This window comes from Trachinotus anak, unplaced genomic scaffold (assembly GCF_046630095.1).
Source record: "Trachinotus anak isolate AG129_WGS33_773 ecotype Australia unplaced genomic scaffold, CSIRO_AGI_Tana_v1 ptg000021l, whole genome shotgun sequence".
NCBI lineage: Eukaryota > Metazoa > Chordata > Actinopteri > Carangiformes > Carangidae > Trachinotus > Trachinotus anak.
In genome coordinates this window covers 29,032,413-29,048,212 of record NW_027273872.1, presented here as the reverse complement: position 1 = coordinate 29,048,212, position 15,800 = coordinate 29,032,413, and the positions used below count along the sequence as shown (strand labels likewise).

The 15,800-nt window shown below is 45.3% G+C and overlaps 1 protein-coding gene across 1 annotated transcript in view; it reads left to right on the top strand.

Annotated features, from left to right (window-relative positions):
* gfra3 (GDNF family receptor alpha 3) overlaps positions 1-15,800 on the top strand; it is a 46,400-nt gene that overhangs the window by 15,058 nt on the left and 15,542 nt on the right. The window contains exon 2 of the mRNA XM_071457587.1: positions 14,157-14,447. Within this exon, the coding sequence (XP_071313688.1) occupies positions 14,157-14,447 (291 nt within the window). The remainder of the gene's footprint in view (positions 1-14,156; positions 14,448-15,800) is intronic.

The window sequence follows — 15,800 nt, the reverse complement described above, 5'->3', positions numbered from 1 at the left end:
ATCACCCCTCCCATATAAGTAGTAGTGGAAGCATTGACAAGCGAATCCAATGCTCAAGCACTCCTTCTCGATCTGTGCGTAGTTCTGCTCCGTCTGGCAAACGCAACCGGCTGTCCCCCTTAAAGCAGACAGCAACCCAACCCCGTCTAACTGGAGTCGCTCTGTATCGTGACTGGCTTGCTGACATCATAGTAGCGCAGAACTGGCACCGCTGTGACCAGCGCCTTGATTTCTTTCATGGCAGCATCATGTTTGGGCAACCAGTGTCACGGCACTTCTTTGTCCAGCAACCTCCTCAGCGGTTAACACACTTCCGACAAGTGGTACATGAACCTTGACAAATAGTTAACAAAGCCGGCACACCGCTGAACCCCTTTTGCATCTGTGGGGTTTGGCTTGTCCAGGACCGCCCTGACCTCCTCGGGGTCAGCCTTGAGGCCCTCTGCTGACAGTACGTGGCCGTGGAAGCGGACCTCCCTCACTCGAAACTGCAGCTTTTTTATGCTCAGCCTCAGCTTCACTTCCCTGCATCTATCCATCAGAGCCAAGAGATTTGCATCGTGGTCGTGAACAGCCTCCTCCTCTTCGTCCCCACAGCCGACTATGAGGATGTCATCGGCTATGGGCTCAATCCCTTTCAAACCGGTCAGCAGCTCATGTTATTTCCTCTGATACAGCTCCGGTGCAACTGACACGCCAAAAGGGAGCTTCAGCCATCGCTTTCTACCCCACAGCGTCCAGAATGTTGTCATCAAGCTGCTCTCCTCATCCAGGCGGCACTGCAGGAATGCGTCACACGCATCCACCAGGGTGAAGATACGTGCCTTTGGCAGCTTGTATAGCACGTCATCTAAAGTGGGAATGAGGTAATGGGACCTTTTCAGGGCGCGGTTAAGGGGCTTAGGGTCGATGCAAAGCCTTAACTTGTCCGGTTTCTTCACTATGACCAAATTGCTAATCCAGTCTGTAGGCTGAGTGACTGTGGTTAAGTGTCCATCCTTTTCATATCGGTCCAGCTGCGCCTTAACAGCCGCCTTGAGGAACATTCCTTGGTGCGCACTGGACAGGCGCCACAGTGCTATACAACTCAAAGTGAACATCGCCTGGCAGTGACTCAACTGGGCTGGTGAACACGTCATTGTAAGTGTTAATGAGACAGTCTTTGGTTAGTTCACCTGTCTTGCAGTGCTCCACTTTGTTCAGCTCATCGGGGATGGTGAAACGTATCAGGCCAAGTCTCTCGCATGTCTCCCCTGAAAGCAAGGGCTTCTGACTGGTGCGCACAATCTCAAAGTCCAGTTTGTGTGCCCTGCCTCTGATGACACACTGTGTGCTGTAAACGCCCATTGAGCTCATCCACTCACTGTAGTAGAGGCTCAGTCTGGTGAGACTTTTCTGAAGAGGCGCTCTTGGTGCCAGTCTAATCTTGTCTTTAATGCTCATCACATTGCAGGTGGCTCCAGAGTCAAGCTGGCATCGCTGGACCCCTCTGTGCAGTGGTAGGTTTACAAACCACTTTTTTCCTTCAGTGTTCACTGCCCCCACGCTCTCAGCTGTGTACACATCTCTCTCATCGCGGTCGCTGTCCTTCGGGTCCACTAGCAGTGGGTCATCCACAGCATTCAACTGACGTGCTTGCTGGCCTCTTTTCATGCATACCTTGGCAAAGTGATTAGCGGTGCCACACAGGTGACATGACTTTCCAAACGCGGGGCATAGGTCTCGCCCCCGTCTGCGCAGTGTGCCACAGTACTTGCAGTCACCTGTGCCTCTTTGTGGCTGTGCAGATGTGTCGGTGGACTCGGATGGCCTGCTGGTAGGTTTCCGTCCTGGTCACTGTCCATATGCCACATTGACGCTCTCCCCAGGCACGGAGCTGCTGAGTGACATGGATTTTAACTTATTGTCCAGCACCTCCTCTGCACGGCCAATGTCAATAGCCCCCTCCAATTTAAGGTCCTTCTCTCTTAGCATGCGTCGTCTGGCCCCCTCATCAGTTATTCCAAGCACAAGCCTGTCCCTAACGAGCTCGTCTCTTATAGCTCTATATTCACATGTGGCAGCTTTCTCCCTCAGTCTTGTAACAAAAGCATCCACAGGTTCTCCTTCCTCTTGTTTCAGGTTGCCAAAAACATACCTCTCAAAGATGACGTTTCTGGTGGGTGTGAAGTATTGTCCCAGTTTGTTGAGTATCGCTCCCGCGTCTTCCTGCTCTTCCGCTGTGAGTCCCAGGTTGTGCTTGTAAACATGATGGCAGTCCTTCCCCATTAGCCTCCTGAGCGTTGCTGCCTGCACCGGCTTCTCTGCCTTGTCGAGCCCGGTCGCAAGCAAATAATCCTCAAACTCCAAGCGAAAGTTAACCCAGTTGCTGTGAAGTTCCCTGGTCATCTTCATGGGCTCCGGTGGAGGAATGTTGGAAGCCATCGTCTCGACGCGATGCTAATGCTAGCAGGCTAACTGAAACTTCTAACTAAGCCTATCAAAACAAATAAAAGCACGCCGTTCCAGCAACAAGCAACGTTACACTCATTCTGGGTTCCAGTGCAAGCTTCTGACACCATGTTACAGGTGTAGGTGCGTAAATAACAGACAGAGTCGAGCTGTGTCTCTCAGTAACGTGTATTCACAGGCTGTGCACATAACAGGACCAAAGCATGTCACCTGAAGCAAGAGCGTATACATCCGTGCCGCCAGGGGTACTGTTGGTTGCATAACACTGCCCTACAACAGGTCCTCTGTTTCATGCACTGAGCTGTTGCTGCGCTGTGCATGTGGCAAACGGTGTGTGTTTGCCGGTCGCCGCCACAGAAAAAGCGCTGCCTTGGTTTCTTCCCCTCTCCTGCGTGTGTGGACGGAAGCAGCTGGATTGGTAACCGCTTTACTGGGGGGGAAGACTGTAACATTTAACTGCCCGCTCAACCACTGCTGCTTTGCCTACGGGGAATTGCTTTGCCTCTAGAGAACTACTCTGACTTTAGAGGATTGCCCTGTCTAGAGAATTGCTGTATTTTTGGGGGCCGAATTTCTTTTGCCGCACAGCTTGGCCTGTTGGACTGTCGCCCCGTTTTGGACTGCCTTGCCTTGCGGAGGGTTATCGGTTGTTCGCTTCCACCTGCCAGCCTTTTTAGTTCTGTGTTTTATAATCTGTAATTTTGTAACTGTACCTCGTCTCTGCCCTGTTGTATGACGGATCTGAGTGCCTTAAGATTGTAATAATTCCCTGGGTGAAATTCCCAGGGTGGCGCAACACTGAGCTAAGGTTAGAGTGTATCAATTGGTTAACCTAAAAGCCTGGTCACCACACAAGAATATCTGGAAAACTAATCTCTTCTGAGAGCATCTCCTTTCCTAAAAAACTTAACATGTCTAAACTAGCATTTCCTATACGCTTCTGGTGCACTTCCTTATATAATCTCCCTGCACTTATTAAATAGATGTAGTGCTAAATACTTACATGGTTTCCCACTGGACTGAAGCATTACTCCTGTCCTTCCTTGTTAGATAAAATGATCTGCCAAATGAGTAATTATAAATGTAAATGAGTTAGAGAAATTAGTCAGCTGCATGAAACCCTGACTGTAGGATGACCCTGATTATTTGACAACCCTGACTGTAGGACGACCCTGATAATAAGATGACCCTGATTAGAAGATGACCCTACATTGTTCCCTGCACTTATTAAATAGATGTAGTACTAAATACTTACATGGTTTCCCACTGGACTGAAGCATTACTCCTGTCCTTCCTTGTTAGATAAAATGATCTGCCAAATGAGTAATTATAAATGTAAATGAGTTAGAGAAATTAGTCAGCTGCATGAAACCCTGACTGTAGGATGACCCTGATTATTTGACAACCCTGACTGTAGGACGACCCTGATAATAAGATGACCCTGATTAGAAGATGACCCTGATTATTAGACGACTCTGAATGTAGGACAACCCTGGCGGCAGGAAGACCCTAATTTTAAGATGGCCCTGACTGTAGGACAACCTTGATTGTAGGATGATCCACCTTTTCCAACAGCTGTTTCTGAGAAAAATACTTTTTGAGGATAGGAAATCCTCTGGCACATCCTGTTGGAAAGTTTCCATGAGGAGGAGAGTCCTAATTACTGAAGACTTTTCTCTTGTATAAGTGAAACATGAAACATGGTCATTCATTAAACCCACATCAGTGTATCTTACTGTAACATTGCTGTAGTAGGTCAAAGGCTACTGAAGATGTCTGAAGACCTTTTGGAGACATGAGTCAGCTGCATGTGACTTTGCATGTTTAGATACCAAAGCTCTACTTCAGCTTTACAGTAAAGTGCTAATGAATAATTGAACTTGAACACCTTCCTGGTCACTTACTGATTATCTCAGTCTCCAAATGTTGACTCCAACCATCTGAAACCGAAAGGGCATTTCAGTGAGAGTCTGTGTGATTATGTCTGTTCTGTATCTTGATCCTCAGCACTCATCAATGCAACAGTATATTTTCCAGCAAACAATGTAGTCACTGCTGAGATGTATTTTTTCCAGGTGTCATTTCTCTGTCTGTTTACTTGGCTGTGGTTGCCATCACTTCTCCTTCTAACCGACCACTGATTCCTGCCTTTGTCCTAAGCACACCACTTCCACTTCTCATCACAGTGGAGGGAATACTTTCACCCACAGAACCACAGAAACACAGACCTTGTTTCTCCACCACAGCCAGTTTCTCTGTGCCAAATATAAGAGGAAGACATTAGAACAGAGAGAAGGATAAGAGCTGAAAACAAAAGCCAGTATACAGTATATGTATACTATATTCAGGTAAGTCAGTGAAACTGTGCAGCTGTAATAATAGAAGAGAATCACTGTGGATTACCGTTGAGCTTTGTGCTCTGAACTAATCCAGCAGCCTCCACATTAAATCCAGCCCTGTGGCACATGATGTAAAATACACTGTAAAAGCCAGGAGTAGTTTTTATGGAGATTATATTACTGCCTCAGAATTAAGTTACTAATTATTTATGATGGTGAAGTGCATCATTATTAGAAGACGAACTGTTTTATAGTTGAAGTAGCTTCAGGTGATGTATTGCAGTTGAATCACAGCTCATGTGTATTTGTCGGTTCATCTGTCCTCTGTGAAAGAAAATTATACAGACCCAAAGAAAAAAAAGATGACACATTACTGTTGTCAGGTGTATGTTTGGTGTATGTGTGTGATTAATTTTAACTTCGTATTATTTCCTTTAGTGTTAATTTTTACATGAGCTAGCTAATACCTGATGTGCTGACCTTGTTTGGACTGTGAGCTGCAGCTCAGCCTCTGATCTGAAACCGACCAGAATCTATTTGTGTCTGTTGTTTTCTTTCTCATATGGTTGGGACTTGGGGTCGTTTCTCATCTTAGTTTGCATTGCCCACTCCTTCTAGGCTGTTTATTCCCAAACATCCAATTGTACAGATGTTAGCTGCAGTTAGCAACAGATGTACCCACTGTGTGCGTGTGGAGTGTGTTTCTCTGTGGAGTGTGTCTACTGAGCTCAAACTTTCCATTATTTCCTCCGAGCAGCTTCACTTCTCGTCTCTTCATTCATGAAGTGGAGTCATTTAAGATTTTATCTGTAAGTTTCTCTGCTGCTCAACCTGGTTTCCTGTCAGCACCAGCTTCAGCTTTATAAGACCAGAGGTTACAACACATCCTTGGAGCAGCTATTTCTTCAGGACAGACTGAAGGCTACAGTGAGGAAACAGGCCGGAGCTAACTGGTTCAGCAGAAGAACAGATATCTTCCCATCAGCTCACCTCGCTCAGAACTAACAGAGATACCATCATGCCTGGACCAGCCTCTGTTCCACTAGCTTCTGTGAGTCAGTACTGTCTTTCATTTCATTGGTCCTGATGAAAAAAATGAATGTGCTCCTGGCTCTGCTAAGAGAAATTTAAACCTTTGTGATTTTCACAGGCAACTTTGTGAGCACAGGAAAAACTACAGCTCCCAACACAAAACCACAAGCTTGGCAGTGAAGGTATGTCACTGCGACTTGCTTTTATCCACATCCATAAAACTCCCCAAAGCTCTCTTCTTATGACATTTTTCAGATATTAACTAGTTCTGTCAGAGACTTTAACTTTGTAGTTAAACTCTCTGTGGTGTCATCACAGACTCGTCTCAGCAAAGTGGCAGCCCTCATCTTCCTCACAGAATCTTCTGTTGAGTTGGCCTTTAGCCTGAGAATCTCATGGGCTGATGAGAAAAGTAAAGGCCATGAAAACCATAGATAATGAATAAAGAGTGATATTCAATCTTTCCTCCAAAAAAAAACTGTTGTTCTCATCTAAATATGAAACAGTCAATGTGACACTGAGATTTTTAGAAATGTTATGTCCACAGGGTTTTGAACAAGGTTTTCTTACTTCTGGAATAAAACCTGAATGTCCCAGTTTCACTTTGACCCTCTATTTACATCCACAAGTCCAGTCTGTGTGTTTTGACCTCAAACAGTCTGTGAACCAACTGTTCAAATGTTGGCTGTACCCGGAGGGTGAATTATACAGTGACAATCAGGGGAGTCGACTTTTTCTCCAGGGTGAAAGGGAACCCAGAACATGGCAGACCTGTGCCTCAGTGAACTGAAGTGTTACAGTCCTCACCGTTTCTTACTTGTTTAACTGAAACCGTCAAATAAATGTGGTGGAGTAGAAAGTACAATGTTTCAATCTGAAATGTAGGAGTGGAAGTGTAAAATAGCATCGCATGGAAATACTCAAGTTAAGTACAAGTGCTTCAAAATTCTACTTAAGTACAGTACTGAGAATAAATGTACTTTCCACCACTGCTGCAAGAATTACTGAGCCTTCAATTCACAAACTTTTCCTCAGTGAAAACAAAGAGGGTGTCTATCATAGAGGCTGATATCAAAAAGATAAAACACTAAACTACCACAGACACACAAAAAACTATTAACATGAAATAATAAACTATATATGGATGACGACATGTATCTCTGCAACAGCTAATCCTCCATTGTTCCACTGCTCATGACTGAGCACCAGTGTTTGCTAACATTAGATCATATATGACATTTTATATTGGTGATGAAATGACAAGACAATACAAGGGTGTGGTATCAGCTAGCTATAATTAGTTAGCTAAACTGTGACTAAAGGCTAAAGTTAGAAACTAGCTAACATAAGTTAGCTAAACTGTAACTATAGGCTAAAGTTAGAAACTAGCTAATAGTTACAGGCTAGCGATCGTGTGTGTGTGTGTGTGTGTGTGTGTGTGTGTGTAGATTGCCTGTTGCTCAGCCTCTGACTGATCTCTAAACTCACCAGTTCTGTCCTTTATTTCTCTTTTGCTCTTGTCTCTAAAAGGTTATGAAGCATAATGTTTTTTTGTCATTTTGTCCAGAGGTAACAAAATCCACCTCTAAAGGCCAATCCACCTGTTTCACAAATGAAATACACGTCTTTGTTTAATATATATATATATATATATATATATATATATATATATATATATATATATATATATATATATATATATATATAGATAGATAGATAGATAGATAATGTTTGGCAGTATACATTGTCTATGTTATGATCTTGATAGTAATTATAAGGATGAGAGGTCAGTGCCTAATCAATAAATAGAAACATTGCTGAATTCTTTGGACTGATAGGACACATGGTATATCTTGTTCATTGAACATGTGGTGGGGGTCATGCTGTAATTTCTTGGTTGGTACCAACCTGGAGTCTTAAAGGCACCAGCCAACAACTGTGTGGCATATAGCCATCTAGCACCACAGGACATATGTAGAAAAATCAAGCAAGTGGTGAAAAGAGTGTAGGTTATTAATTTGAGTCCATTCATGTCAGTCCTGGTCTGGGTCCATCGAGAGAGGCAGAGGGAGGATAGGTGTGCACTGCTGATACTGACTTTAACATGATACCAGCCAGCTGCAGAACAGAGGGGTCATAAGATTAATCTGTGACTGTCTTCATGTGGACCTGATCCTACACAGACCTGGACCAAAGAACAGCTCAAACATCATGTCTGTATCCCTGTGACCAGTCAGTCTGATTGGATCAGAGTGTGTTTCTCAAACAAAGCTTCACACTCACCTGCAGCATCAGGTCACCAGTTGTCGACTGAATGTTAAACAAACGCACTCAGTGTGAGTGGTCGTCTTCACAGCCTCCTCTGAGCCTCACACCGGGCTGATGTGCAGAGGAGGGTGATCTGGATGTTCATCGTCCATCAGAGGGAAACAATGATAAACCTGAACATGATGGGAACTGTGTAACACACACAGTGGTTTAATCTGCCCTGCTGCTTCCTCCTGGGGACAGATAGCTTCTGGAACAACTGAGGCACGTATACGTGTTCATCACCTCATGATCCTCTGTGGTGAGGCTGTGTTAGCAACCCTTTCACCTCTGTGCTAGGCCCCTGTGTGGTCAGCATGGCCCTGTACAGACTGTTTCCTGAGTCCTGTCACTGAGAGGTGCAGCAGAGATGCTGGCATCTGTTAACACAACACAAGCAACATGAAGAGCGGCTGCAATAAAGCACTGTCAGTCATTCACATCTTTGTTCATTGACATGAAGAAAAGTGAAACTGGAAGTTGTGGGTTTTGCTCCAGAAAGAAAAACTGATTTAAAATCAGTTCAAACTGCAGAGTGAGTCACACTTCCATCCAGCATCCTGTTCGTCAAACTCCTGTTTCCACCATCAGAACAAGTACTCAGGGAAGGTCAGGGAGGGATGGAGGTCAAGGAGAGATGGAGGTCATAGTTAAAACAAAGAGATACTGACGGTTGTTGATACAAACACAAATCTCACTTAATTTCAAATCATATTTATTTAATTATCTGACAAATTTATTTCCATCAGTGTGAGTGGCTGTAAGAATGTGGTGAACAGGTGTGAGTCTCTGACCATGGTCTGTGTCTGGATGATGAAGTCTGTCTCCCTCAGACCACATCATGGTCTGTACTGTCTTTAAATCTCACAGGCTTAACGAGGCTTGTGGTGTTGCCACAGTCCTCACAGTCACACACATCACACACAAATTCACACATCTCACACACATCACACACAGCGTTGCTGCTGTTCTAAACTAGAAGTCAGTTATCATCACTGTCAACACTGTTCAGTTATGCTTTTATACATGTGACTGTGGCAGGCGGAAGGAGAAGTAGTCCCTATAAACCAGATATTATTTAGACCAGATCCTGGAGCTGGCGGTCTTACTCTACTGTGTCTCTGTTGATGATGAAATACACATTTATCTCAAATCTCAGACTTTATATTGATCTTTTAAGAACTGATCCTGGATCAGAAACCTCTTGGATCTGTAGTTTCAGTATTTGAGGATTGATCCTCTCACCACATCCATCTACATCCACATCTCATATTAAAGTCAGAGCTGTGTCAACCCCTCTCTGCTCCCTGTACCTGACTGAGGCACACTGAGTTCTTCATCAGGCCTCATCCTCAGTGTTTGGCTTTAGTCGCTGCCATGTGTGCAGGCTGTCTCACTCTGGCACATTTCCTTCACTTCCTTCAGTTGTCAGCTGCTGCTGAATAAGACAAACAATGACTCCAGAGCTGCTCAGTTAATGATGACCTGCCAGATGAACAACATAAAGACTAAAAATATAAACACACACACACTGCAGCAACTCATCAACATCGACAGGTCACTGAGTAACGACCTGGATCCAGTCCAGGACAAAGGAGGGAATTAACGGCTGACGTTTAGATAAAGAACAATTCACATTTATTTACATGAATAAAAACCAAATTCAGTAAGTGCAGATGTGAGCTGAGAAGTCAGCAGGTCAGTGGTGTTAGTAAGTGGATGGATGAAAGGTGGTGTTGTAAACCAAACCAAACATAAGAAGCCACGTGGTGCATGTGGGAGATCCAGTTAGGGAGTGATGGAGAGAGAGGAAATTCATTCTGGATGGACTGGCCAGGCGATCCAGGTGCACTAATGCTAACTCCGCCTACCAGGACCTGAAGGGATATACCGACACTCTTCAGGTGACCAATGAGAGGGAGTGTTACTATGATTAAAATCACAGATTTCTCTGTTTGAGGATTGATGGAAACATTTGTGATGATGTAAGAACACAACTTGTTAATATATAGAAGAGAGGTGTGGTTGTTTTAATGAGGAGAAGTTTAATAATTGTCGTCAGCAGAGACATCACTGCCCAGGTTTGGTGCGGTGACTGTGGACCTGTCGTTCCTCCTTGTGTTCTCAGCAGGAGGCTTAGTAAAGGCCAGCAGATAGCAATGTTTTTGATGTGGTATTAGTGTGTCTGGGGCTTTGCTTTCACTGGGTTCACTGGAGAAAAGCTGCTGTGATTAGTGACAGTGTAGAAAAATAAGCATCAAAGTATTAGATGATGTATTGATGGAAAAACCAGGATATTCGTTTACTTGTTTGTTGCTGCAGATAAACTCTCTCCTGAACCAAGTTTATTGTTTTGTCTTCATGTTTCTGTTTAATGTTTCAGTAGTTTGTGATTTGAAGATATGTGATTTAGTGATCTCTAGAGCAGCTGAAGGAGGATTTTGTTGGACAGTCAGATGAACTGTGTCTCTGTTTCCTGTCTTTACACTAAGCTGAACTGTTGGTGAATGTCCTCTCATTTCCCAACCTGTTCAACAGTCATAGGGAAACTCTACAATGGTGCACATACAGTGACTGCTGACGTCACGGTCTGGTGCTGAGGAGTGGTGTCAATGATAATTGTGACAAAATGTCAACGGCTTTTCTCCCCATTGACGAGAGGAAACAAGGTCATTAACATTAACTGGGACTAAATCTTTATTGTCATTAACAAAAGCAATAATGCAGTAATGTGGACCTTGTACCAGACTGTTGTGGTGAAGAGGTAGCTTAGCTGGAAGGCAAAGCTCTCGATTTACCAGTTGATCTTCATTCCAACCCTCACCTATGGTCATGAGCTCTGGGTAGAGACCAAAAGAAATGGGTTTCCTCCGTAGGGTTGCTGGGCTCAGCCTTAGAGATAAGGTGAGGAGCTTGAACATCCGGGGGGATCTCGGAGTAGAGCTGGTCCTTCATGTCAAAAGGAGCCAGTTGAGGTGGTTCGGGCATCTGGTAAGGATGCCTCCCGGGTGCCTCCCTTTGGAGGTTTTCTGGGTATATCCAACTGGAAGGAGGCCCCAGGCCCCACCCAAAACTGGCTGGAGTGATTATATATCCCATGTGGCCTGGGAATGCCTTAGGATCCCCAGAAGGAGCTGGAAAGTGTTTGCTGGGGAGAGGGATTCCTGGAATTCTCTGCTTAGCCTGCTGCCACCGTGACCCAACCTCATATAAGCGGAAGAAAATGGATGGAAAATGAAACTGTCTGTATGTGTTTGATCGTGAAAAGAGAGGAGACTTTTTCTGAAACTGACACCACACAAATACTCTTTTTTCATTGGACAGCTGCTCTGCACTTTTGTCTTCCTTGTGCACCTGAATCATCCTCACACTAGGACCACAACCACAAATGCACCACCCGCACAGCTGATCTGGACCTGGTCACTTCACTGTCAGAGCCTGAACACCAGACGGAGATGGGATCCAACATGAAGAGACAGGCACTTTAAATATGATGCTGCAGATAACCTCCTCCTCTTTACAAAAAGCACCTCCTCTTTACAATAACCTCCTCCTACTCGGGTCCAGTTATCCTCTCATGTTTTCTCATGTCACTGCTATGCAGACAACACCAAGCTTTACCTGGTGTTCCCACCAGACGACTTTACTGTCTCTGTGGACCTCAGTTTGTCTGTGTGTACCTCAGTTTGTCTGTGTGGACCTCAGCCTGTGTCTGTATGGACGTCAGTCTGTCTCTATGGATCTCAGTCTGTCTTTCTGATATGTCCTCATGGATGAAGGAACTGAACCTCTCTAAGACTGACTCTAAGACCTTCATCATCATCAGTCTCTTCATCATCATATCAACATCATCATCTCCTCTTCATCTCTGACCCCAGCCAGGGTCCAGAGAAACCTGGAATCATGTTTGAGGACCAGCTCTCCTTCTGAGACTATGTTGTCTGTCTCTAGGTCCTGACTCTTTGTTCTGTAAAACATCAGAAACATCAGGTCTGACCTGATTCAGTACTTCACCCAGATCCTGGTCCAGGTCCTGGTTCTCTCTCACCTCTTCTGACAGACCTCCCTTCACTCACAGTGAAACGCTTACAGATGGTCCAGAAGCAGCAGCCAGTTTGGTCTTCTACAGTCCACTACAGCCTATTACAGTCCACTACAGTCCACTACAGTCCGCACTAAACTTTTGAACTTTTGATATTAGGACTAAACCTAAAGTGACAACCTTGGGGTGGATGTGGCTCAGGTGGTAGAGCAGGTCATCCACTTATCAGTTCGATCCCCTGCTCCTCCAGTCCACATGTCAAAGTGTCCTTAGGCAAGGCACTGAACCCCAAACTGCCTCTGATGGCTGTTCCATCAGTGTATGAGTGTGTGTGAATGGTAGAAGTGCTCCATGTGTAGATGTAAGTGCTGTATGACTGTGTATGTGAATGGGTGAATGTGGCTTACATTGTAAAGCGCTTTTAATGGTCAATAGCACTGGAAAAGCAGTATATGAGCAGTCCATTTACCATTTGAAAATATTAGACAATTAGTCAACACTTGCTGTGGAGCACTACCCCCCTGACTCACTGAATTCACTGGGCTGTTATTTTGAAATCAGACATCTTCTGCCGTTTGTCTGAAATTGTGTAGCAGTGGATTGGACTGATCAGAGGTGTGTGGAAGAGTAACTGAAAGCAGTGTGTGTGTGTGTGTGTGTGTGTGAGAGAGAGAGAGAGACTGACCACACAGGGAGCTGCTAACATCATAATAGTCTAGAGTGGAAACATCTCCAGAGCAGCAGATGGAGGGGACGGGGCTGAGGTGGGGTTTGATGTAATAGCAGTTTTATGTTTCTCTCATCAACAGACTCAGTTTTCAATTTACATACTGTCAACTGATCAGCTGCTGAATGTGAAGCTGTTTATGCTGCATCAGCCACTTTATTCTGACTCTGGTGTGTGTGTGTGTGTATGTGTGTGTGTATGTGTGTGTGTGCCAGACAGATTGCTTTGCCCCCTCACTCCCTCCCCCTGGTTGTGCAGTATTGTGTTCTGGTAATAATGATGGGTTCTGTGCCTCACAGTCTCCCTCCCAGCAGGACACACACATAAAAGGGTCCTCAGGGCAGCCGTGTGTGTGTGTGTATGTGTGTGTGTGTGTGTGTGTGTGTGTGTGTTGTTTTTGTGATTGTGTGTCCGCTCATCTTTGTGTGTCTCTAAGAACATCATTTTCGGTGCTGCATTCTGATTGTGCCTCATACTGTGCGCGTGTCCAACCCATCAAGGTTCACATTGAAGCGCTCGCTTTCTGACTCTGCCTCTATGTCTCTCGCCTGCTCGCTCTCTCCCACCTCGCTCAGTTTCCATCTATCTCTCCGTTTCCTTATTTCTCCTCCCTGTGTGACATTTGTCCTCACACAACTCCTCTGCTCCTCTGTGAATATCTGCCACTGGATTTTACCACAGACTCTCCTTCCTCCCGCTGCTGCAGCCTCACAGACAGGTGGAGACAGGTGAAGACAGGAGACAGGAGAAAGGTGGTGTCAGGAGGAGACAGGAGGGGACAGGTGGAGAGAGGTGGAGAGAGGTGGAGACAGGAGACAGGTGGAGGCAGATTGAGACAGGAGGAAACAGGAGACACGTGGAGACACGTGGAGACACGTGGAGACAGAAGGGTCATAGACTCATCAGTAGCTCCATGCAGGAAAACTGTACCTGGGTTTTATCAGTCTATCAAAGGAGGAAGATGCTGCCTTTAACGGGACGCTGTGGGTGGAGGCGAGGCTGCCTGTCTGCTTTGCACCACAAAGCAGACAGGTGATTGGCTGGAGCGTTGGATGTTTGGAGGCTGCTCAAACTGTCAGAAATGCAGCAGTGTCACTTCGACAGAACCTGAACACAATACTGGACTTGTTTCCTGGTTGATGATGTGTCACAGGACAAAGCTTCAGGTTGTGTCTCTGAACATTAACGTCTGTCTGTCCCTCTCAGGACTCACGACCCTTACTCCTCTGACATGTCATCCATCTCTGTCCTCCCTTAGATGCATTGCCGGCCTCAGCTCCCATCTTTCCCTTCCCTCCCACTGACTGTGTTGAAGCTCATCGGGATTGCTCCGCCGACCCCCGGTGTGAGGCTCTGTACCGGGGCTTAGAGCTGTGTGCGGCTGACGCGGCGGTGTCGCCGCTGGGGGAGCAGGTGGCCGCTGAGTGCCTGGAGAGACAGGATGCTCTGCTCGCCAAACACCCTGCTCTGCTGACCTGCAAGTGTCAGCGCGGCTACCGCAAGGAGGAGCAGTGCCTGCGCATTTACTGGAGGGTCCGACTGCTACCAGGTCGGTGGGGTGGGGGGTGGGGTGGGGGGTGGCTGGGTTTCCATCCACAACGATGTCAATTAGAAAAACTGATTTAAACTGAATTTCTATAAAAGGCTCAGTCTATTTTCAGCGATGGATTAATACACAGTGCTGTGGTGAGTGTTTAAGTCTCAATAAACTCAATAAAGGTCAGATTGTATTTTTTTAGACTCATGTCACAAATGACTGATTTACCTCAAGAGGATGAAGAAACCGTTCAGTTATTCTGAACGTCTCACATCAACATACAGCTAAACAGCATCAGCATCAGTGGAAATTCATGTCATGAATATGATTTGGCCCAGAGGTGAAATATACAGAGAGAGGCTGATAATCGATCAACCCCTAAAGGTGGAGATACATCTGCTTTTAACCAGGCCATGCCTTCGCCAGCGCACGATGGCTGCCTCATGTATCCTGTATACATTCTGTTGTCTACGTGAATGTGTGATTAAAAACCAAGGGTCTTTAAATCATTCAAATTCAAATCAATTAAATGGAAGTTGTAGTCTTCTCCTGGTCTGGATTCTTCAGTGTCAGTGGTTCAGGAGGTTTTGACCTGGAGCTGAATTCTCCACAGAGGTCTCCTACTCTCCTCAACAAACAGAGCAGCTGTTTAGAACCAGTAAAAACACTCAATCAAACAGTTTCACATTTAAAGTCAGTGATTGGTCTTCAGTGACACAGGACGTCTCTGATAGGCTGTAGCTGAACTGTCTAACATTTCCTCAGCTTGTTTCTCTGATAACTTCAGATCCAGACGCCCGACAACTAAAATCCTTCATCTGGTTCAAATATAGGGCTGAAAACCACCAAGGAGGAAAAAGAGGCTCTGAAACATGAGACTTCAAACTGGATCAAAGTCAGTTTAAGCTTCTGTCAGACAAACACAACGCTGACACATGAGCAGAGAGGATATAACATCACTGACAGGCGACCAATGAAACGGAGCATTACCATGATTAAAATCACTGATTTCTGTTTGAGAATTGATGGAAACATTTGTGATGATGAGAGAACACAACTCAACACTCAAACGACACAATACAACAACTCAACAACATGTAGAACAGATGTCTGATTGTTTTAATGAGGATCACTTACTACTGTAAATACATAATCTAATATTAACCATAAATGTGTCATAATCCCAAACCAGCCTCAGTCACAAAGAGCTCACACTGGACACACACACACACACAAACACACACACACACTCAGTAAGTGAGCTTGCAGTAGCCAGCAGACTCTCTCCCCTGTGGCCTATTAGTCAGCAGAGCATTAGTGTAATTACACACTCTTCAGCTCCTGACGCTGCTTGGCTGCTCTACC